Source organism: Phycodurus eques, chromosome 18, assembly GCF_024500275.1.
Source record: "Phycodurus eques isolate BA_2022a chromosome 18, UOR_Pequ_1.1, whole genome shotgun sequence".
Classification (NCBI taxonomy): domain Eukaryota; kingdom Metazoa; phylum Chordata; class Actinopteri; order Syngnathiformes; family Syngnathidae; genus Phycodurus; species Phycodurus eques.
In genome coordinates, this window is record NC_084542.1 from 17,408,833 (window position 1) to 17,427,192 (window position 18,360).

Sequence of the window (18,360 nt, forward strand, 5' to 3'; positions counted from 1 at the left end):
AATGGATCGAGAAAGATCAGCTGATCAGCAGTCAAATCAATCAATCAATCAAAATCTTTATTTAACCGGTTAAATAAAACCCATCGTAGCAGGACTCACTAGTCCAATTCCAATAGTAGGTAGGAATTTATTGTCACTGTACTTCACATTGTAAATAAATTGGTTGTTAAGAGGGCAGAGTTTTGTGGTTGGACCTGATGACACATTAGCAAGACAACCAACAAAGCGCTTCCTCTGTATAGTGAAAGGCTAAATAAACAAATCCCTATACTCTCTACCTTGTAGTCTTAAGATGACTTTGTCTTTTTTTTTTTCTTCTTTTTTTGCCAGAGCAAATGAGTTCTTCACTTCTTAATGGACTAAATCATCAAACACGGAGGAGCTAGCGTTCTAATTTTGAGATGAAGATCTGAGCTGAAAGCAGGCAGGGGGGGGAGCGTCTCGGCATCGTGTAGGCGTTGCAGCGTCGTCGCAGCGTCGGCGCAGCTGCAGCTCAGTGGTGGAAAAACGTGTTTCTTTTCCTGCCCGACTACAGCGCGAGAAACCAGCAGGACGAGAGCGGTAACTGAGATGAGATGCATTTTTAAGACACTCAGTCAAGCAGTTTTTTCACAGTCCAAAAAAAAAAAAAAAATCATGAAATATCAAAGTGTTATAGCAGTTACAATTAGCTCTGCACTGCTTTTTATTCTCTACCAGTCGCCAGCCACTCCGTCAACCGGACGTCCATTTGGTGCCTTCAGGGACCACACAACAATATTATGAACTGACGAAATGTTTGACTCGATCATGCCAGCAGAGTTCCCACATTGCCAGCCGTTTTTAGAGCATTTGAACTCATCTTTCAAGATCCACAGAATATGAAGTCATGCGACCATAGAAGCACAAAACCGACCAAAGGAAAGGGCAGACTCTCTTCTTTCACCAGAAAAGCTTTTCCCGTTCATTTGTCATCGGCAGTAGAACAAGGGTTTGGTTCCATCAAAAACCGGTTTCTGACCGCTAAGCTGAGAAAACAAGCTTTTTGTGAAAATAATCATGTCAAGCAGAACAGTGACTTAGACGCTTACATATGTATATATTTGTTTGCTTTTGTGACACCTCGAACTGTAAAACCACAGACACAAGACTGAGAAATGCCTTTTGATGGGAAGAGAATGTATTTACAGATATACAGACAGATCTCAAATCCAAAGCGATGCAACGCGGTCATCTACAGGGATCTGTCAGTCATTGCAGTGGTTTAAAAACCTGACTTTCAAGCTGGGCAAGACCCTCTTCAAGGTCTACCCGTGAAAAAGCGTACTTGACATCTATTTACGGCAGTGGCAGCTAATGGTGGGATTCCATTTGACGTATAGAATCGTCAATGGCAGTAAATGAGTCGAGTGAAATTGGATACTTTTTCGGTGCACACTTGAAGACCTCTCACGGCACAGTGGTTGGGACTCACTGCTCGACCCCGCAACTTCCGTCCTATCATGGACCAATACAGATAGCTGCCAAAAAGTTGGCCCTGTACTTTAGTAGCCTTTGTAACTTTTGAGAAGTGTTCTACTTTGTGACGACCGGGCTGATAATAATGCCTCAAGTGACCACAATCAGAGGGACCAGCGTGGGCGGTAAATCCATACGCGCTTCCCAGCATGCACGCGGTGCGACGTCCTTTGCGCCCCGACGCCAACGTGTGGGGGTCAACACATCTGCAGGAGCAGCTTTTTTTTCTTCTTTTTTTTGGGCAGGGGGGAGCTTGGTGCTCACAGCCACCGCTTGTTATTCAAAGATCACGGAAGGAGAAAGAACAATGCCACGCGTGTCACTCCGCCGCGGTGCTCTGCTGCACTAATCCCATATTTGATGAATAAGTAATAACCTGTGGGTCTTTTGTTCAGTTTGTCCAAGAAAGACATTCCGCGCTATGTTATTTGTCCTTGAATTGATTCAGCAAGAGCTTTTCAGTGTATGCTTCAAACTCCATTTAAGTGCTGATGCTATATTTTCCGCTTCCAATGTTGAATCGTGGAAGTTACATGAAGCGCTGATGCATATTAGGGTAAAATCTCTGCGATACAGCGTTCATCACAGCTACGTAAACAGATTCATTACCCTAAAATGAGTCACCTTGGTGACAGCGCAATTTATCAGCGGCGAGAGCACGGGAGGGATTAATGATCAGGCGGAATGTTTGCCGCAAAAAAAAAAAAAAAAAAAAAAAAACAAGATTATCATACGCAGACAGGCCACATGGCCGCGATTATGGGCACTTATCATCATCAGCATCTTGAGAAGCGGGAAAACGGGGCAGAATCAATTAGGAATTTAAATCGAGGCGCGATCTTCACAAGCGATGGTGCTGCGTAAGCCTGTGAGCTGATACAGTTTTGCCAGGATTATAAAGCCCAGGGTTTTATTTTTTTTGTGCGGCGTCAGCGCACCGCATCAGCGATCGCCTCGGCGAAAGGAAACCTCGCTGTGCGGTCGCTTCGTCGGTGAGGGGGCAGAGCCCCCGTCTCGTCGGGTGATCGGCGTGAGGGTGGCCTCGAGGATCTTAACTGTCCTTGGATTTGTGAACGCGCTCCTCCCGTGGTCTCGGCATTGAGGCGACACGCTGAGAGTACGAGCCGTCGTGTACGAGCGTATCCTCGGTTTGCGAGGGAATTCCTTTTCTACCGCGCTGACGTTACACAAATTTGTACCCAAGCTGCGACGTGCCATCACGATCGCTAACCAGATGCTATTTCGACATCAGTCCACGTAAAATGGCGTCCTTCACAGATTTATTTATACATATACTGTATCTAATTTTATCCATCCATCCATCCATCCATTTTCTGAGCCGCTGAACCTCACAAGGGTCGCGGGCGTGCCGGAGCCTATCCCAGCTATCTTCGGGCAGGAGGCGGGGTACGCCCTGAACCGGTCGCCAGCCAATCGCAGGGCACATACAAACAAACAACCATTCGCACTCACATTCACACCTACGGGCAATTTAGAGACTTCAATTAACCTACCCTGCATGTTTTAGGGATGTGGGAGGAAACCGGAGTACCCGGAGAAAATCCACACAGGCACGGGGAGAACCTGCAAACTGCACGCATTGAATCCCGGTCCTCAGAACTGCGAGGCAGACGCTCTAACCAGTCATCCACTGTGCCGCCATCTAATTTTATATCACAGATTTTTTTTATTTTTTTTTGCGGTGATCACTTTTCCAAACGACAAAAAAAGAACAAAAAACATTTTTAGTCACCTACTGCAGGACGGTAATAACATTTATTAGGTACATCGTTATCCTCTCCTCTTCCAAGCATTCTAGGTGACTAAACACATTTTGCCGTGACAGCTGGCACCTGCTAAGCGGCACGTCTTATAAATGGGGCGACGACGTTCTCTTAGACTAGCGCGTAGCCTTAACATTTCCGGCCTGATGTACACTCGTGCCTTTTGCGAGGAAAAGTTGTACCGATTCTTTCTTGCCAGGCTCATCCGCTCCCGCTGTCACCCCGAACATCCTTCTTTTTTTTCTTCTGTAGTTACTAGGTAACCATAATTCAGACAAATGGAACATGCATGACTCCTCCATCGTTAGCGCTGTAGTTGAACGTGAGACGTCTGAGGACTCGCAACTTGAAATTGCAATCAAATTCACCAAAGAAAGAAAAGAACACATGGAGGCGGCTGGGTTACGTTCTGGGGCTGCTTCGCTTCAGGGTGTCTTCAATCTGTGCAGGGTGCAATGAAATTTCAAGGCTATCTTGGCATTCTGGAATGAAATGTGCTTCCCAGTGTCAGAAAGATTGGTATCACTTTTGTTTGGGGGCTACTTTTCTGCATCCGGCACAAGAGGTCTTGGATCGGTGCAGGGTGCGATGAAATTTCAAGACCTATCACGGCATTTAGGAGCGAAATGTGCTGCCCAGTGTCAGAAAGCTTGGTCTCAGTTTTGTTCGGGGTTGCTTTTCTGCATCCGCCAGAGGGTCTCTTGACTCTAAAATCTCAAGACTAAACAGGATAAAGACCACAAGCACACAGCTAAAAATACCCAAGAATGGCGACGAAGAAAACATCGGACCACTCTGAGGAGCCCCGATCTAAAAGCTATTGAACATCTGTGAAAGGCATCCTTCAACCCGGAGACAGCCGGAGCAATACATTTTATTTTCTAAATTAGACAAGGGCTTAAGTTATTGGCTGCCAACATTTTTCACTGTGTACGTCATTCAGCGGCTCAAAACGAAAACACTGGCCTAGGTGAGAAGGCTGAAGGGCAAAAAGATACAGTTGTTCCCAAAAATCGGAGGAACAGGAGATAAGGCGACACTAGGCACAGACGGATTCATCAGGGTCATCCAAACAATCGGAGGAGCGAATGACAAATGCCCCAGTGGAGCAGAGCCCAACGCAAAACTCTCTACTAGCCTAAATTCTCCGCTCGGTGTGACGGACAGGATGAAGACGATTGTCAATATTGGAATCGCACGCACACCACGCCAAGATCTTCCTCCCGTAAGATGCGAAGGGCCCCCTCCTCCGCCCATGAAGAACCTTATCTGAGAATCTGACTGATATCCGCGGGGTATTTCCAGAATAAGTCAGACCCTTGCGGAGATCAGCCATTTTTGATCCCTGTAATTACAAGGGACTGAAAGTTGGTCAAAGAAATATGGCACAAAAAAAGTAGAACTACAAACTTAGTGAGCATAAAATGTGAATCTGTCAAACCATTGTCTCCGTTGTTATCTCTGCGAGACGAGCTCTTTTCAACATCAGGTCAGTGGGTAATAAATCAATGTTGTTTAATGACATCATTACAACATATGATCTGGACTTTTTGTTACCAAATGGAACGTGGTTCACAGAAAGTAGCTGTAATACCATTTTAAATGAGGCAACGCCAGCAAATCTTAATTTTATGAACAAGTGTGGAAGAGGGAAAAGGGTGGTGGTATTGCGGTTATTAATATTAGTCATTAGTTCAGTGTAAAGAAATTATACTGGGTGATTTTAGCTCTTTTGAATATCTCTGTTTTTTAGTTGAAGGTGCCCCAAAGGTTCTTGTTTTAATAATTTATCGGCCTCCAAGATACAATGGAAAATCTATGGAGGACTTTGCAGAACTGCTGTCAGTTATTTGTACTGACTGCAACTATTTTGTCATAACGGGAGATTTTAGCATTCCTGTTGACAATAACATGGGAAAAAAACTCTAAAGACCTCTCTGCAAACGCATTTGACCTCTCTCAACATAGTAAGAGTCCAACCCACACTCAAGGTCTCCTCGTATACCTGGTCATCTCTAAGGATGTTGAAATTCAATTGACATTCAGGATATGGCTATTTCTGACCATTTTTGTGTATTCTTTGAATTACAAATTCTTCCAAAAGTTCAGACAACCTCTATGTCTATTAAGAAAAGGTACATAAATAAGAGTATCGCCACTAAGTTTATGGAGACCATTGCTGTGCCACAAACTGTGAATGCTGAGACAGTTGATGAACTTGTCATGAATGCTGTCGCTCCTATTAAAACTAAGACGATCTCGAGGCGACCGAGAACACCGTGGAGGAGCACAATGATGGAGTGGAGAAACACTCCACTCCAAGTTGACTGTGACCTCTGCAGACAAGGTCTTTGTCATTTTAACCAAGCGTTAGTCGGGGCTAGACAGCAACACTTTTCGGAAATCATCAGCAATACTCGCACTCTGTTCGCCGTGGTTGACAAGATCACGCCCGCCCCGGATCCGATAGCTCCGCAACTCCCGACGGCAGATAAATGCAATGAATTTGCCTGTTATTTTAGTGAAAAAATACAATCCATCAGGTTGAATATTAGCACAAATGAGCAAAAGGATAAAAAGATACTACATCTGTAGCCACCCAGGAAAAACTCTATTACCATGTCAGAATTTGATACAGCTGACCAAAAAACTGTAGAGAAAAAGGTTCGGCAGCTGAAACCATCAACGAGCGCTCTTGACTCAATATCATCTGAATTTTGCAAAGCTATTGCAACGTAACCTCTCGGCAGAGGGAAGGCAGCTTGTCTCTAAAAAAATTTTTCCAAAAAGTTTGATTTCCACGAGTAGTTTTTGCGGCATTGTAAAATCGAAGTGATGATAAACGATCAAACAAATTTAAAAAGATGTATCGTGTTCCTGAGCAGATACCAGCAAACCCTCTCAGACAAGAGTTGTGCAACAGAAGATAAGACGTATACAAATATTACTGGGGTTTCGTCACATCAGGAGACAATATATAACCAGGCGCCCCCTTTTTTTCTGTCAACAGGATATTGGGTTTACATGCAGCAATAACGAAATGAAAAACTTGAGTGGCCAGAATATTAACAGGATATTAATGTGCATCGCAGCGGGGGTGGCGGCGCAAGAGCTTCACTGCGGCCCACTGTACAAAAGTCTGCACCGAAAAGACATTTTCAGCGGCAATGAGCCTGCTGAGAGCAGAACAGATGCTGCTTCAGCATCCGGAGGAACAAACATTCTCAGCCCGACCGAGCGGCCCTTGAGGTGAGGCTGGCTTCCGGTGAAAATAGACACAGGTCCGTTGTGAATGCGTCAAAACTAAAACGAGAAATGATTTGAGGTTGTTTTCAAGTAAAAAATACCCGTAAAAGTCATTTGCTAAGCAGATGCTGTGAAATGTTTGCTTCCCTACGATAAGGAGACGTAATTCACCGCGACTGCGTTGGTGTGACTTGGCCAAGTGCCGACCTGCCATTCATTTGTTTTCTGCGGTTTTTGTGGGTCCATGTGAACAACAATTATTCACGCATTTGTATTGGCAAGAGACTAATCGCACAATAGGTGTGGTTTAACCAAATGCAAGAGTGTTGGAAATATGTGCCAATTTCAGTTGGGTGCTCCTGTACGTCGAGATCCTCCACACACTCCGACGTGTTGCTCGCCATTGCTCGTAAAGTGTGTAGCGCGCTGTGTTTGTCAATTGCAACGTCGCTTCGGGTATGTTCGGCGAGGAATCAATATGCGTCGTAAAAACCTCATTTTTAGCTAAACTATGCGACGTGCATGTATTACGGAACATATAAACAATGCAAATATGAATTTTAACTGACCCCATCACATCTTTGTCATCTGACCTTGAAGTCGAGATTTAAACATTTCGAAAGATTTTGCAGTCGCACTACGTTCTAATTAGTTGAGTTGCATGCAGCACAGTTGCACGACTTTGATTCGTGAATAGGCCGACAAGGGCTAATTAAAAGGCAGTTTCCGATAAGACCTTTGCGGGAAATACGTAGTGCGGGGTGGGTCGTCACACGACATGACATCCGCAACTATCATTTTCTGTCATGTTTGCAGCTCTGTGCCTGCCAGGAACATTTTGACGACAAAAAGCAGATAGAAGCCTTCTTTTTTTTTTTTTTAAATACCAGTTTGTATGTGTTAGGCTGCGTCGTGAATCGTTACATTTCCGTGGCTAATTGACTTGTCAGTCAGCGCGAGGACGTGGGCGACTGAACGCGAGGCGAGCGAGGCGCTTCGGGATCGGAACATTATTTAGACTAAATGAGGTCAAGACCTTGAGATACGTGCGCAATGCGCGGTGTAGCTGCTTGCGCGCGCCGCTCGGCGAATAGCGAAGCGGGCCGCTGTCGTCTCGAAAGCCTCTCATGGCGGCATGGAGCTGGGTGACGCCGTGACTCATTTATTCAGTCGTCCGCCAGCGTCTGCATGTCGTCTTGTTTTTGATGAGCCCGACCTTCCATTGACCGCGACTTCCTGTGCATCTGGCCCGGTCGGAAACCTCCTCTCGGTCGCTATGGATACGAGCGGCCAATGAGCAAACAGATCAGAGCGCAGAGAAGCAGTTTCTTGTGTCCGCGTCCTCTGACCATTTCTCCCTGAAAAGCGATCGAAGCTCTCTCGAGGTTTTTCACCTTGCGTGACCTGGTTTGCGGGTGAAAACGCCGAGGCTTTCCTTTCCCTGCGCGTGCCAACGCATTTGTCCGAGCGATTCGAGATACCGCGGTGTTCTGATCCGCTTCCTCCGCACGGCCCGTTGTCGTCTTCGACTCAACTCCGGGCGCTGGAGGACTGCGCTTCCTGTGCCGAGGTCACGCCCCTCGACGTGATGACCTCTCTTTGCTTTGTGTCTCCTGCAGTTGGCGGGCTTCATCTACGCCTGCTACGTGGTCAAGCTCATCTCGGAGGAGGAGGACAGCTGTGAGTACACGCGCACACACACACACCTGCTCTCTCGCGTGATTTCAATGTAACGTCATAACTAATTTTGCAGCAAATCATCTACAGTCGTTGGACAACTGACACACACAAAAAATTCAATGGTATCTTCAGTTCGCTAACTTACAAGTTTTGGAGTCGCCTGCATCAAAATCGGTGCTCCCGCCGACCCCCAGACCAGACAAAAAAAAACACCTTTTAATATTTCACAAACGCAAACAACTGTGGTTACATAATCGTCCCAAACTATTTTCTTAATGGTCTTAGAGCCACGTGTGGTGCAGTAAATACAATGAACTGAAGAAGCAGTTTTGGATGCGGAAATGAATCTGCACACGCTTACCCTTGTGGCTGACTTGTTCATTCTACACCGAAGCATTTTTAACAAAACCGGTTTACTCCAATTTATATTAACAAACAATTTTCAATCCTTATTATCTAAAAAAAAAAAACCATCCAGACTTTCAATCTTGAGGCAACATAATGCCACACAGCTCCCGCAGAGTGAGAGAAGAGGCGGAGTTTTACAACACTTTTCAGACAGTTGAGCATTCAAGAGAGTTCATAGATTTCTTTCATTGTTAAAAAAGTGGTTGAGAGATCAATAGTATCGATTTGTGAAACAGATCTTAAATTGACCATTTTGGACATCTGAGATTTCTGCCTTGCAGCGATGATATCGACTTTCAATTTGGTGGCCATCGGAGAAAATCAGTAGGACGAGTTCATCTTTGACTCTTCCAACCAAAATGACAGAAAAAAATGGCTTTGAGTGCTGAATTTGACACAAAATAAATAAATCACAAAATATATTTTAATTTCAAGGTCATTTTATGCCACGGTTTACTGTTGTGTGTGTGTTTCATGCAGTCGCCAAGCTCTTACTGTTGGACGACCACATGAAAGATGTTATCAATGTCGTCTCTTCGAACATTTCGAGTGTGCAATAAAGCAAACTGAAGCGAAATGCCGTGTTGGGAAGAACAGGTTCATTTGTGATGACAGCATTTTAAACACGGCGTCTGCTTGTAAGTATTACAGTGAATTAAATACGCCCGAGGCCGTCGGTGGAGCTCAATCGCAGCAGAGGTTCTGGTGCTGGATCGATAAGCCGCCATGTTTTATTCAGTAATAAATGCTAAATGACCTACAGCGCTGACAGGCAATAAACGAGACAGCTGATATCTCCTGGCAAGCACCAAGCGAGGCAAACGTTTGAGGTGATCGCCGAGATAGTTAATCGGTTAGACCAAAATGGCATAACCATGATTTCTACAGAAGCTTGGTCCACAGGCCGAGGAAGAACCATTCCATTTTGGTGCGGATTTGGATGAAGGTGAACCAACCCCCAAGTGGGGTAGTGACCCAGGAGATCCAGAAAATGGAGCTGTTGTGAAAAAAAAATTAAAAGAAACATATATATATTTATATATACATGTGTATATTTTTTATTTTTATTTTTTTTTTGGAGTGGGGGGGAACCCACCGTAATGCCCATTGCTGCCACTTACAGGACTGGAGTGGAACAATAATCCCTATAAGTCAAGTCCAGCACGCATTTGTTGGGCCTTAGCGGAGGTACGGATTTGAGACGAACTTTCTGAAAACAGCCTTTGTATTGGATCCCATTAGATTGTATAGCAATGCCTAATGAAGTGTCTGGTTGTATTTTCTTGAGGTTATTGAGACTTGACCATGTTTTGCAATACCCAGGAAATAGCGCTGCATTCAAAGTTTGAATAATTGATGTCTTGCAGTGATGCCCTTTGCTTAAATGTGGTATTTTGGCCACTGGCGCCGCAAAGTACGGAGACAGCTGAACTAGCACATTGGATTAGTCAAACGGGGTTTCTTATCTCCACTCAAAAGTGCCACAACATCTCAAGTTCAAATCTTTACCAATTAATTTTGTGCTCACAGGCCATAAAACTCATCTTAGTCCCACGTGACAAACATAAAAAAGTAACCACCAACTCGGCTTGCTTGCTCTTGGAATCCAATATTCTGTTCATTTCTCTTCATTGTGTCAAGTTGAACCGTGGTGGTTTGTACATGACGTCTCTGGTAGGCGTCTCTGCCCTGCTAACTTTACACTATTCTCATTAAAAATGATTCTCGCCCAGAAAGCTGCGTGGTAAAAGTCTTTTTTTCCCCGGTATGTTACAGTAATTCGCTCTCTGATAAGCCTTCAAGCTAATGGATCTGTCAGTCAAACCTGGCTCGGCGGATTACATTGCGCCTGCGACCGAAACAAAACATCTCCGCTAATGCGGCTTCTCGCATTCTAACACAAATTCCCGCAATTTGAATGAGATGGGAGTGTCTGCAGCAGTTATCGCATGTAGCCCTCATAAATCTCTTCACCGAAGGACCTCGGGCTCAAACCGTGGTCCAAATTGGTAGCAATCAGCAGAAATTGATAAACACGCCGACCCAATCTTATGTGGCTGAATGAAATGGGCTTGAATGTTTAAATGATGTATCTTCGTCCGTCTGTATAGTTCAAATTTGGTAGCAGTTTGTCTTTGGACTCCTGATCGTAAAATGGCCACTTCCAACCAAAATGGCAGACTTCCTGTATCTTTCCAGGCATGGCTTCTTGGGGCTTTTTCGCGCCTCGACTCGTGATCAACATGCCGACTAAATTTCACGTTGCTAAGTGAGACTGACTTCAGGGACTGAATTGGCCCTAAAGTAGTTGCTTCCAAAAAATCAAAATGGCTGACTTTTTAGGCATGCCTTTTTGGGCTTTCACTCATGCTAAACATTTTGACCGAAATTTCATGTTCCTACTTTTTCTTTTGAATTCCGAGGGCCACTACTGAGCCCGTTTTTGTTTCACGTTTAATGTAGTACGTAGTAAAAACCTAATAAAACGGGGATGTATTGTGTAATGTGGCGTTAACGCGTGAGTTTACGTCGTAAAACCGAGACGAAGCCCGCACGGAAGCGAGGAGGGCGGATCGACTGCTCTCCAGTCATCACTATCACGTTTTAAAAAGTGAATCTTCCCCAGGAACAAATGATATCTGCATATCTGCCGTTGGCAATTTGGCCACCGCGCCAGCGGCGAGCGCGCCGTCGTCTTGTCACACTTTCTCCCGGCATCATTTCGTCGCATCAATCATAATCTCCGCTGTGCTCTCGAAAGAAAGCGTCTGCTGGATAACGTGCGAGCTGAACAATAATCGCGGCCGCTTTGGGGTAGCGGGCCTCGGGCGAGGAAGCTAATGCGCGCCGAGGGCCCTCGTGAACATTCGGAGCTGCTGAGGAAGCTAATCAGTCTGGTTACGATTCCGTGCGTGCCCGCCTCGGTCGGACGGGTTCTCATCGACCCTCGTATGCTAACAACGCGTACGGGTGTCCGCGCGTCGTCTGGACTGCGGCGTCGCTCGGTGGGAAAACAAAAAACTCTCATCGCGTAAGGACGCAATTCCGGCAGCGGCGATGCCGATCGTCCGAAGTGTCGAGTCGCGCCGCTCGCTCGCGATCCAAGGACACCGCCGACAGACAAAAGATGAAGCGCTTTTCATCATCAGCAGTCTTCCTCAGCATTACATGAAAGGGATTATGGACTATTGAATATGTGACAATGTTACGTGGGCATAAATATTTACTCTTGTATATTTCCACTCTTGATTAAATGTTTTTTTTTTTTTTTTTTTAAGAAATTACGACTTTACATACATGTAACTATATTATAGTGCTGCCTTGAGATACAAGTGACCAAATGTACTTGCAGGCATATATTCTTTATCCTCTGTGGAAAACAAAACAGGAATATGGTAGCAGTTTATTGAGGCACAGCAGTGGTGAACTTCTTCTTCTTTGCGCGTGCATGACTGTATTATACTGCCCCCCGGTGGTCAAGGCATGCACACCAGAAGGAGCAGCACAGTGAATTCCATCGAAGCATTAAATCATGATGCACGAGCTTTGCATTCAATTTGATTGTGTTGGTACGCTAAGTACAATATTATAGAGTGCCAGTTTCCTTATTAAGACGTTATAAAAATGTTGTGTCGGGTATTTGGGGGAGGCTAAAACAGATGAACGCAATTTCCATTCATGTCAATGGGGAAAGATGATTTGAGATACTGTAGGTTTTTCCCCAATATACACGCGCTTGCAAAGGTTTGTGAGTTTGCGGGCATGTGGAGGCCCTCAAAAAAAGTCTTGGATTTTGAGGCCGAGTAATGTGGTTTTTATTTTGAATATATCCACAAATATATCTCCAAAAATTACAACGCATTAGAAAATGAAAATGCACTGCTGTACCGACTGGGAGAAAGTTAAGTCTCATTGTCTCCATAAATAATCATGCTATCGTTCATTTCCCTAACAATTGGTTCAATTCCCTGTTATTTCTTCAGATAGCTTCAGGTGTTCTCTTAACAACCGGCCTTCTTAGCGGCGCCTCCATTCCGCTTCGGCGTCTGCAAATTCCCCGGGAATAAAATCGAGTGCGCCGCGGGTGGAAGTGGCTTTTAAGGAGCTCTCTGACATCAAAGCGAGAACGCATCGCCGTCTGATACGAGCAACCACCTGCCGGCGGCCTCTCGGCCGCGCCATCCTAGATCATTTAGGGCTGGCGCGTTCTCGAGGCGCCGTGAATCCATGGCTACGCGCGCACACGAGCGCGTCTCGCTCCTCAAACGGGTTTGAGAGACGTTCCGAAAAGCCGTCAATTGCTGTGGATTCACGGACGCCCTTCCTTCCCTTTTGCAGTCGATTTTATAGGCGGATTCGACTCGTACGGCTACCAGGGGCCTCAGAAGACCTCCCACCTTCAGCTCCAGCCCATGTACATGTAAGTATCACACGTGTAATTGCATACCATTTCGTGAAAGATCGCAACGTGGGAAGTAGAACAGAAAATAGACATCGACGCTGCAAATGTACCATTCAAATATATGCAGTGTGTATTACATGAGTATAAAACCAACAGCACAACAATGATCAAATATTTTTTTGTAAAAAAAAAAAAAATAATAATAATAAATAAAATTCTAGTAGTGCCTTCACTCCTGTGGATGTTTCTATTCGTCAAGCGGAATCCAACCGTTTACTGCCACCGGCGAGTATATTCGTCCAGTACGGTTTTCAACGGGTAGGCGCAGAAGAGGGTCTCGCCCAGCTTGTCCGAAAAATTCCAGTTGGTAAACCGCCGTAATGACGAACAGATCCCTGTAGATGGGGGCGTTGCGACGCTTTGGTTTTGAGATCAGCACAGCTTTTGAGTAGAAAATAAAGGATAAGGAGGTGAACGCCGGCTCATCGCCTTGATTATGACGGAGAGAAATGCAAACGCGTTGGAATCAGACACGTTTAGGCACCTCACACTCGAACAGAGTATGATATACACAGAGTATGTGTGGCACTAGGTAGGATTAAGGATGAGTTAAGGGGTCATTTCAGGTCAAGTTCAAGGGTTACTTCAAGAGACTGTAGTCCTAATTCACTCACCTTTTCATTTTTATTCATTTTCAATAAAAAAAAAACAATTTTTCAAATTAGGCTCTCCATTGCTTCATTTAGAATAACAAAAAATACACGAGATCAAAATGATTAGCTTCAAGATGGAACCGGAGCTTGAACGTAACGCATTACACTCCATTCCCAAACAAAATGGAGACGTCTGCTTTTGTGTTTGAATTCGTCCGTTAAGGTCAGGACGGCGACGGATGAAATGCGGGAATACGAAAAGAAATCAAGGCCCGTGCCGTGCCGTGCTTTTATGCCTCCCTGGTGGAGGTCATAACACGCATCGTAAATCATCAACTGCATTCCACGTGATAGCTGCGACACACTTATAACACTTACGGTCACGCACACGCAAACATCATCAATATGCTATCATTGTTCCCGCAGCTGTTTGTCCTCTCACTTTGCTCTTTATTGGCTTTGGCCGGAGGGGCCGATAAATTGTTGCGTCCCAGAGGAAATATATCCCGCCCTTTTCACGCAGAACCCCCGCACCTCCACCTCCACCCCCACCCCCTCCACACACACACACACGCGCACGCATGCACACACATGTATGCACTCTTTTGCTAAGAAAAACAAAAGAAAAAAAACATCAAAATCTTTAAAACATGGGACACTCAATTAGGTACACCTGCACGAGCCAATCACATCCTACAGTTATCAAAAATGAAAATGTGTGTTTCCCAACCTTTATTGCGCCAACAAAGAAGAGAGTCTCCTCTTTCTTTGGTAACTTCGGCGCTTACATTGTCACAGATCCCGATATTCGGTTCTGTTCTATTGATAAATCAGCGAAAATGCTTTGAAAAACGGTTTGCAACGCGGGAAAAGAAACAGTGAATGAGTTCAACACGGCCCGGGTCAAATCGACCCACCAGTCCTTCCTGAAAAAAACTGTTAGAACATTTATTTATTTCTGAAAAATAAGTGAATTATCAGCACTTCATCATGGGATTCAACAAATGTGGGTGCTCCCCCCCCCCCCCCCCCATGTCTAATACTTAAACACACCCTGGGTCAAATTGCCCGAGTGACATATCGCTGTCCCTGACAAATGAAGGCAACAGGAGTGTTATTATGTATGATCATCTAAACGTGTCTTCTTCTATCTTCGCAGGTCAAAATAAGACTAAGTGCCGCTGCCTTGCCGCTGATCGACTTCTTAATTTGTTTTGAACGTTGGCTGAGGAGGACAACAAAAGATTGAGACGCCCACTTCTTCCTTTCCCTCCTCTGTCGTGTCTATTGCTGACGGTGCAACGCTGGCCTCTGGTGGTAGGAAGCAGTAACTGCAAGGCATGGGAACAACCTCCATTGGCTGGTGGATTTGAACTGTTTCGTCGTGTTTGCGCATTAGCGCATCATCCATATTAGGTTGACTTTTTTGGGGGAACTTTTTTTAGTGCCTGACAGGCTTACGGACACCGAGAGTGCGAGCAACAAAAGAATGTCAGATGTCTTCGTTCCCTTCTTCCGGAACGGCTTGGATTCTGGATGTGACTGAACACGATGTACAAAAATGTGAATCTTAATGTTTACAGTCCGAGACAATGCAACCAGGGGATAGACGCGTGCTTTTTTTGTGTGCATGTTCGGGCCTCTGCTATCGAAATAATTTGTCTTCCGCCGATGAGCGGCAAGCAGAGCGCCGAAGATCACGAGACAAAACTTCCATTCGTCACCAAGAAATCTTCCAAAGTTCCAACACATTGATGACAATCACGAAGCCCGTTCACACTGCCTGGAAAAGCCCGCGGCGTTCGGAACGCGTGAAAAGAAACACGGCTTGGCATTATGACGCATCACAGAGAAGAGTGTTGTTAGCGACCCCGGGAAGAAAAATGTGCCGTGTATGTAAAACGAGGCCTCAAAATTGTGAGAAATCGAGCCGTTCGGTGCTGTGGGCGTGTCCGCTGAATGTGCTGAAGCCACGCCCCGCTCAACTGTCAATCAAACACCAGAGCTCCCGCCTGGAAAAATGGATACTACTTTGTCAGCATCTTTCTTACGCCCGCACGTAACTCCACGTTTGAGCCGCAAAAATGTATCCGCTTGAAGCTTCCGCTGGCTGGATTCGAGTTATCACAGGGCTTTTCCACCCCGCGACAACGAGGCGCTCGAAAGCGGCCATACGCCGACTTTATTTTATTACCTCGCTCTTCCACCTTCTCTCCCTGTGATGTGCGCGCTCTCACAGATAACAACGAGGCACTCTATAGCCCCTATATGAATATGAAATTGACCCTATTTGGACATATCCCCCCCCAACTGTGGCGATGTACATTATCAAGAGCCTGTTTAGACATTTTTTTTCCCCAAGAATTGGTTATTTAAAATGTATTTATTCATTTCTATTTTTCTCATTTATATCATTGAATATTTTTTTTATTTATTTTAAATAAAATAAAAATTGGAATAGATTTATCAATTGCTCGGTTATAATAATATTCAGTAGAATTAAAGTATGAGTTAATTATAATTCAACATTTGGTTGACTAAGTATGAACACGATAATTAAGATTAAAATAAAAAAGGATTTTAAAAAAAAAGTTTAAATGGGCATGAATAGCATCAGATAAATACATGCTTTTTTTGGGTTGTTGTTTTTTTGCCTAATTTAGGAATGACCTAGCCCATCTGTCAGATTAAAACAATCTAGGCTGGCTCTTGAGGACAAACGTTTGCCCTCCACACTGCACACGTTCTCCGAAAACAATGTACCTGTAAATGCGTCATTATCACGCCAGACGGCCATCGCGCATTTTGTTCTGATGACCGACCACATTTTCCTCGAGGAAGCAAAATCGGATCTCCTGCTTGTTGGACATTTTTTGACTCTCCGGACCAAACATTGAAGGCCTTCCTTGTTTGCCATGTGACTCTTGTGACCACACGGAGGCTTTAAAAAGACTTTGCTCGAAGGATCCGGTCCTCTCTGGAGGTCACCGTTGAGCACTTGAGAACTTTGTGTGTTTGCATGAGGTGTCGCCAAGCTCTTTGCATATTTACTATCCTCATGCCGCTCACGCGTGACTTGCTACTAGTCTACGAGGGACACCGTCCTCAATGTGAACTTTGTTGTTTTTGTACCAGTAGGAAATGTCCACCAGGGTAGATAGTGTAAAAAAAAAAAGAAAAAAAAACTGAATTGTGACCTTGAACTTGTAGATGTTTTTTAAATCACGTTTTTTTTTCTAGTTGACTAATAATGTATGATGTCGTGGAAAAGTGGCCGTGCGTCTTACTGTGTGTGTGTGGGGGGGGGGTGCTTATGCAGTGGTGCCTTGAGATGAGTTTCATTTGTTCTGTGGCCGTGTTCATACAAAACTCTCATCTCAAATCATCTCTTCTGTTGAAAATTACAATCCGTTCCAGCTTTCCCCCAAAATCCCAACAAATATGTTTGTATGTGTTTTTTAGTAAGTAAACTAGCACTCTATCACATTATACTTCATACAAATAATAGTAATAACATAAAGACTTAAAGAGTTCATCATGATTCATTAATTGCGGCTCCTTCTGGCGTGCGCTACTTGACCACTGGGCTTTACTCAACTACTGTAGGTGACTCAGTAAGTAAGATTAGTCCTTTTTCGCAGAGGTCAAATACACTTCGGCCGAGCGGCAGCTCGTATCTTGAAAAACTCGGGTGAGTTGGGTCACTTGTATCTCAAGGCGCCGCTGTACTTGCACTAGTTTGCTAGGAACGGGCATCGTTTTCATTCGCTGCTCGTTAATTGCCTGGTCATCTCTTCGAGTGTGCGGTGTGTTAAGATGGGTCCGTAAACACCGATAAGCAAAATTTCCCTCCCTTCTGATCCAAGTCAGCTCAGGCCCGATTGTCGGGAGAAAATACAATACGTGATTCGGCGGGGTCAGAAAATTCTGAGACGCTCCCACCCCTTTAAAAAGAACATTCCAGAAGTCGTCTTTTCAACCCCCTAACTACGACCGACGTTGAACATTCGAACGGACGGCTGTGTTCAGTGCTGATAAAACGTTTGCGTGTGTTGGGAAAGCAGGAGCAGACTATTTACAGGCTTTACAGCCAGGCTGTCGATGACATTTCAGACTTTGAAACGGTCAATAGAGCTTTTGTGTGGTGTTCCATGATTGGACGCGTGTGTGTAGACACACGCATGCAGCAGGTGTTAAGAACTTGCAGAACGAGCTGGAGTCGCATTGCTTTTTTTGTGTCAATAAACAGTCACTTGAGGCTTTTGTACTAAAGGCCAACCCCCATATTATCATACAGTAATTAAGTCCCGAATGAAAAGTGCTTTTTGTAGGGGAAAAAAAATGAAATATACAAATTTATTAAATCATAGGCAAGTAGCGTTGAAAAAAAAAAAAAAAAAAAAAAGGGACTATTTGCATTATTTGACTTTTACTGACTGATTGGCTGGCGACCAGTTCAGACTGTACTCGCCTCTCGCCCAGATTTAACTGGGGGGTCGCGGGCGCCAGCACGCCCGCGACCCGAGTAAGGATAAGCGGTACGGAAAATGGATGGACTTTTACTGAAAAAACAATATGTCAATACCTTGTTTATAATGAAGTATTGCAAATTATTCCTTTTCAAATTAAAAAATACAGTGTATGACATTGAAAACTATTTCAAAACAACCCAAACTGCCAAATTTAAGGA

At 44.7% G+C, this 18,360-nt stretch overlaps 1 protein-coding gene across 4 annotated transcripts in view; it reads left to right on the forward strand.

Moving 5' to 3' along the window:
• nkain2 (sodium/potassium transporting ATPase interacting 2) overlaps nucleotides 1-18,072 on the forward strand; it is a 60,020-nt gene extending 41,948 nt beyond the window's left edge. For 3 of the 4 annotated variants that reach the window (XR_009770320.1, XR_009770321.1, XR_009770322.1), the window contains 3 exons: nucleotides 6,374-6,530; nucleotides 8,147-8,207; nucleotides 12,954-12,981. Coding sequence is in view for 1 of the 4 variants with exons in the window: in XM_061704672.1 (XP_061560656.1) it covers nucleotides 8,147-8,207; nucleotides 12,954-13,035; nucleotides 14,830-14,839 (153 nt within the window). In the remaining 3 variants the exon portion in view is untranslated. Of the gene's footprint in view, nucleotides 1-6,373; nucleotides 6,531-8,146; nucleotides 8,208-12,953; nucleotides 13,036-14,829 lie in introns of those variants that run through there. The other variant, XM_061704672.1, reaches the window with a different exon arrangement.
• The last annotated feature ends 288 nt before the right edge of the window (nucleotides 18,073-18,360 follow it).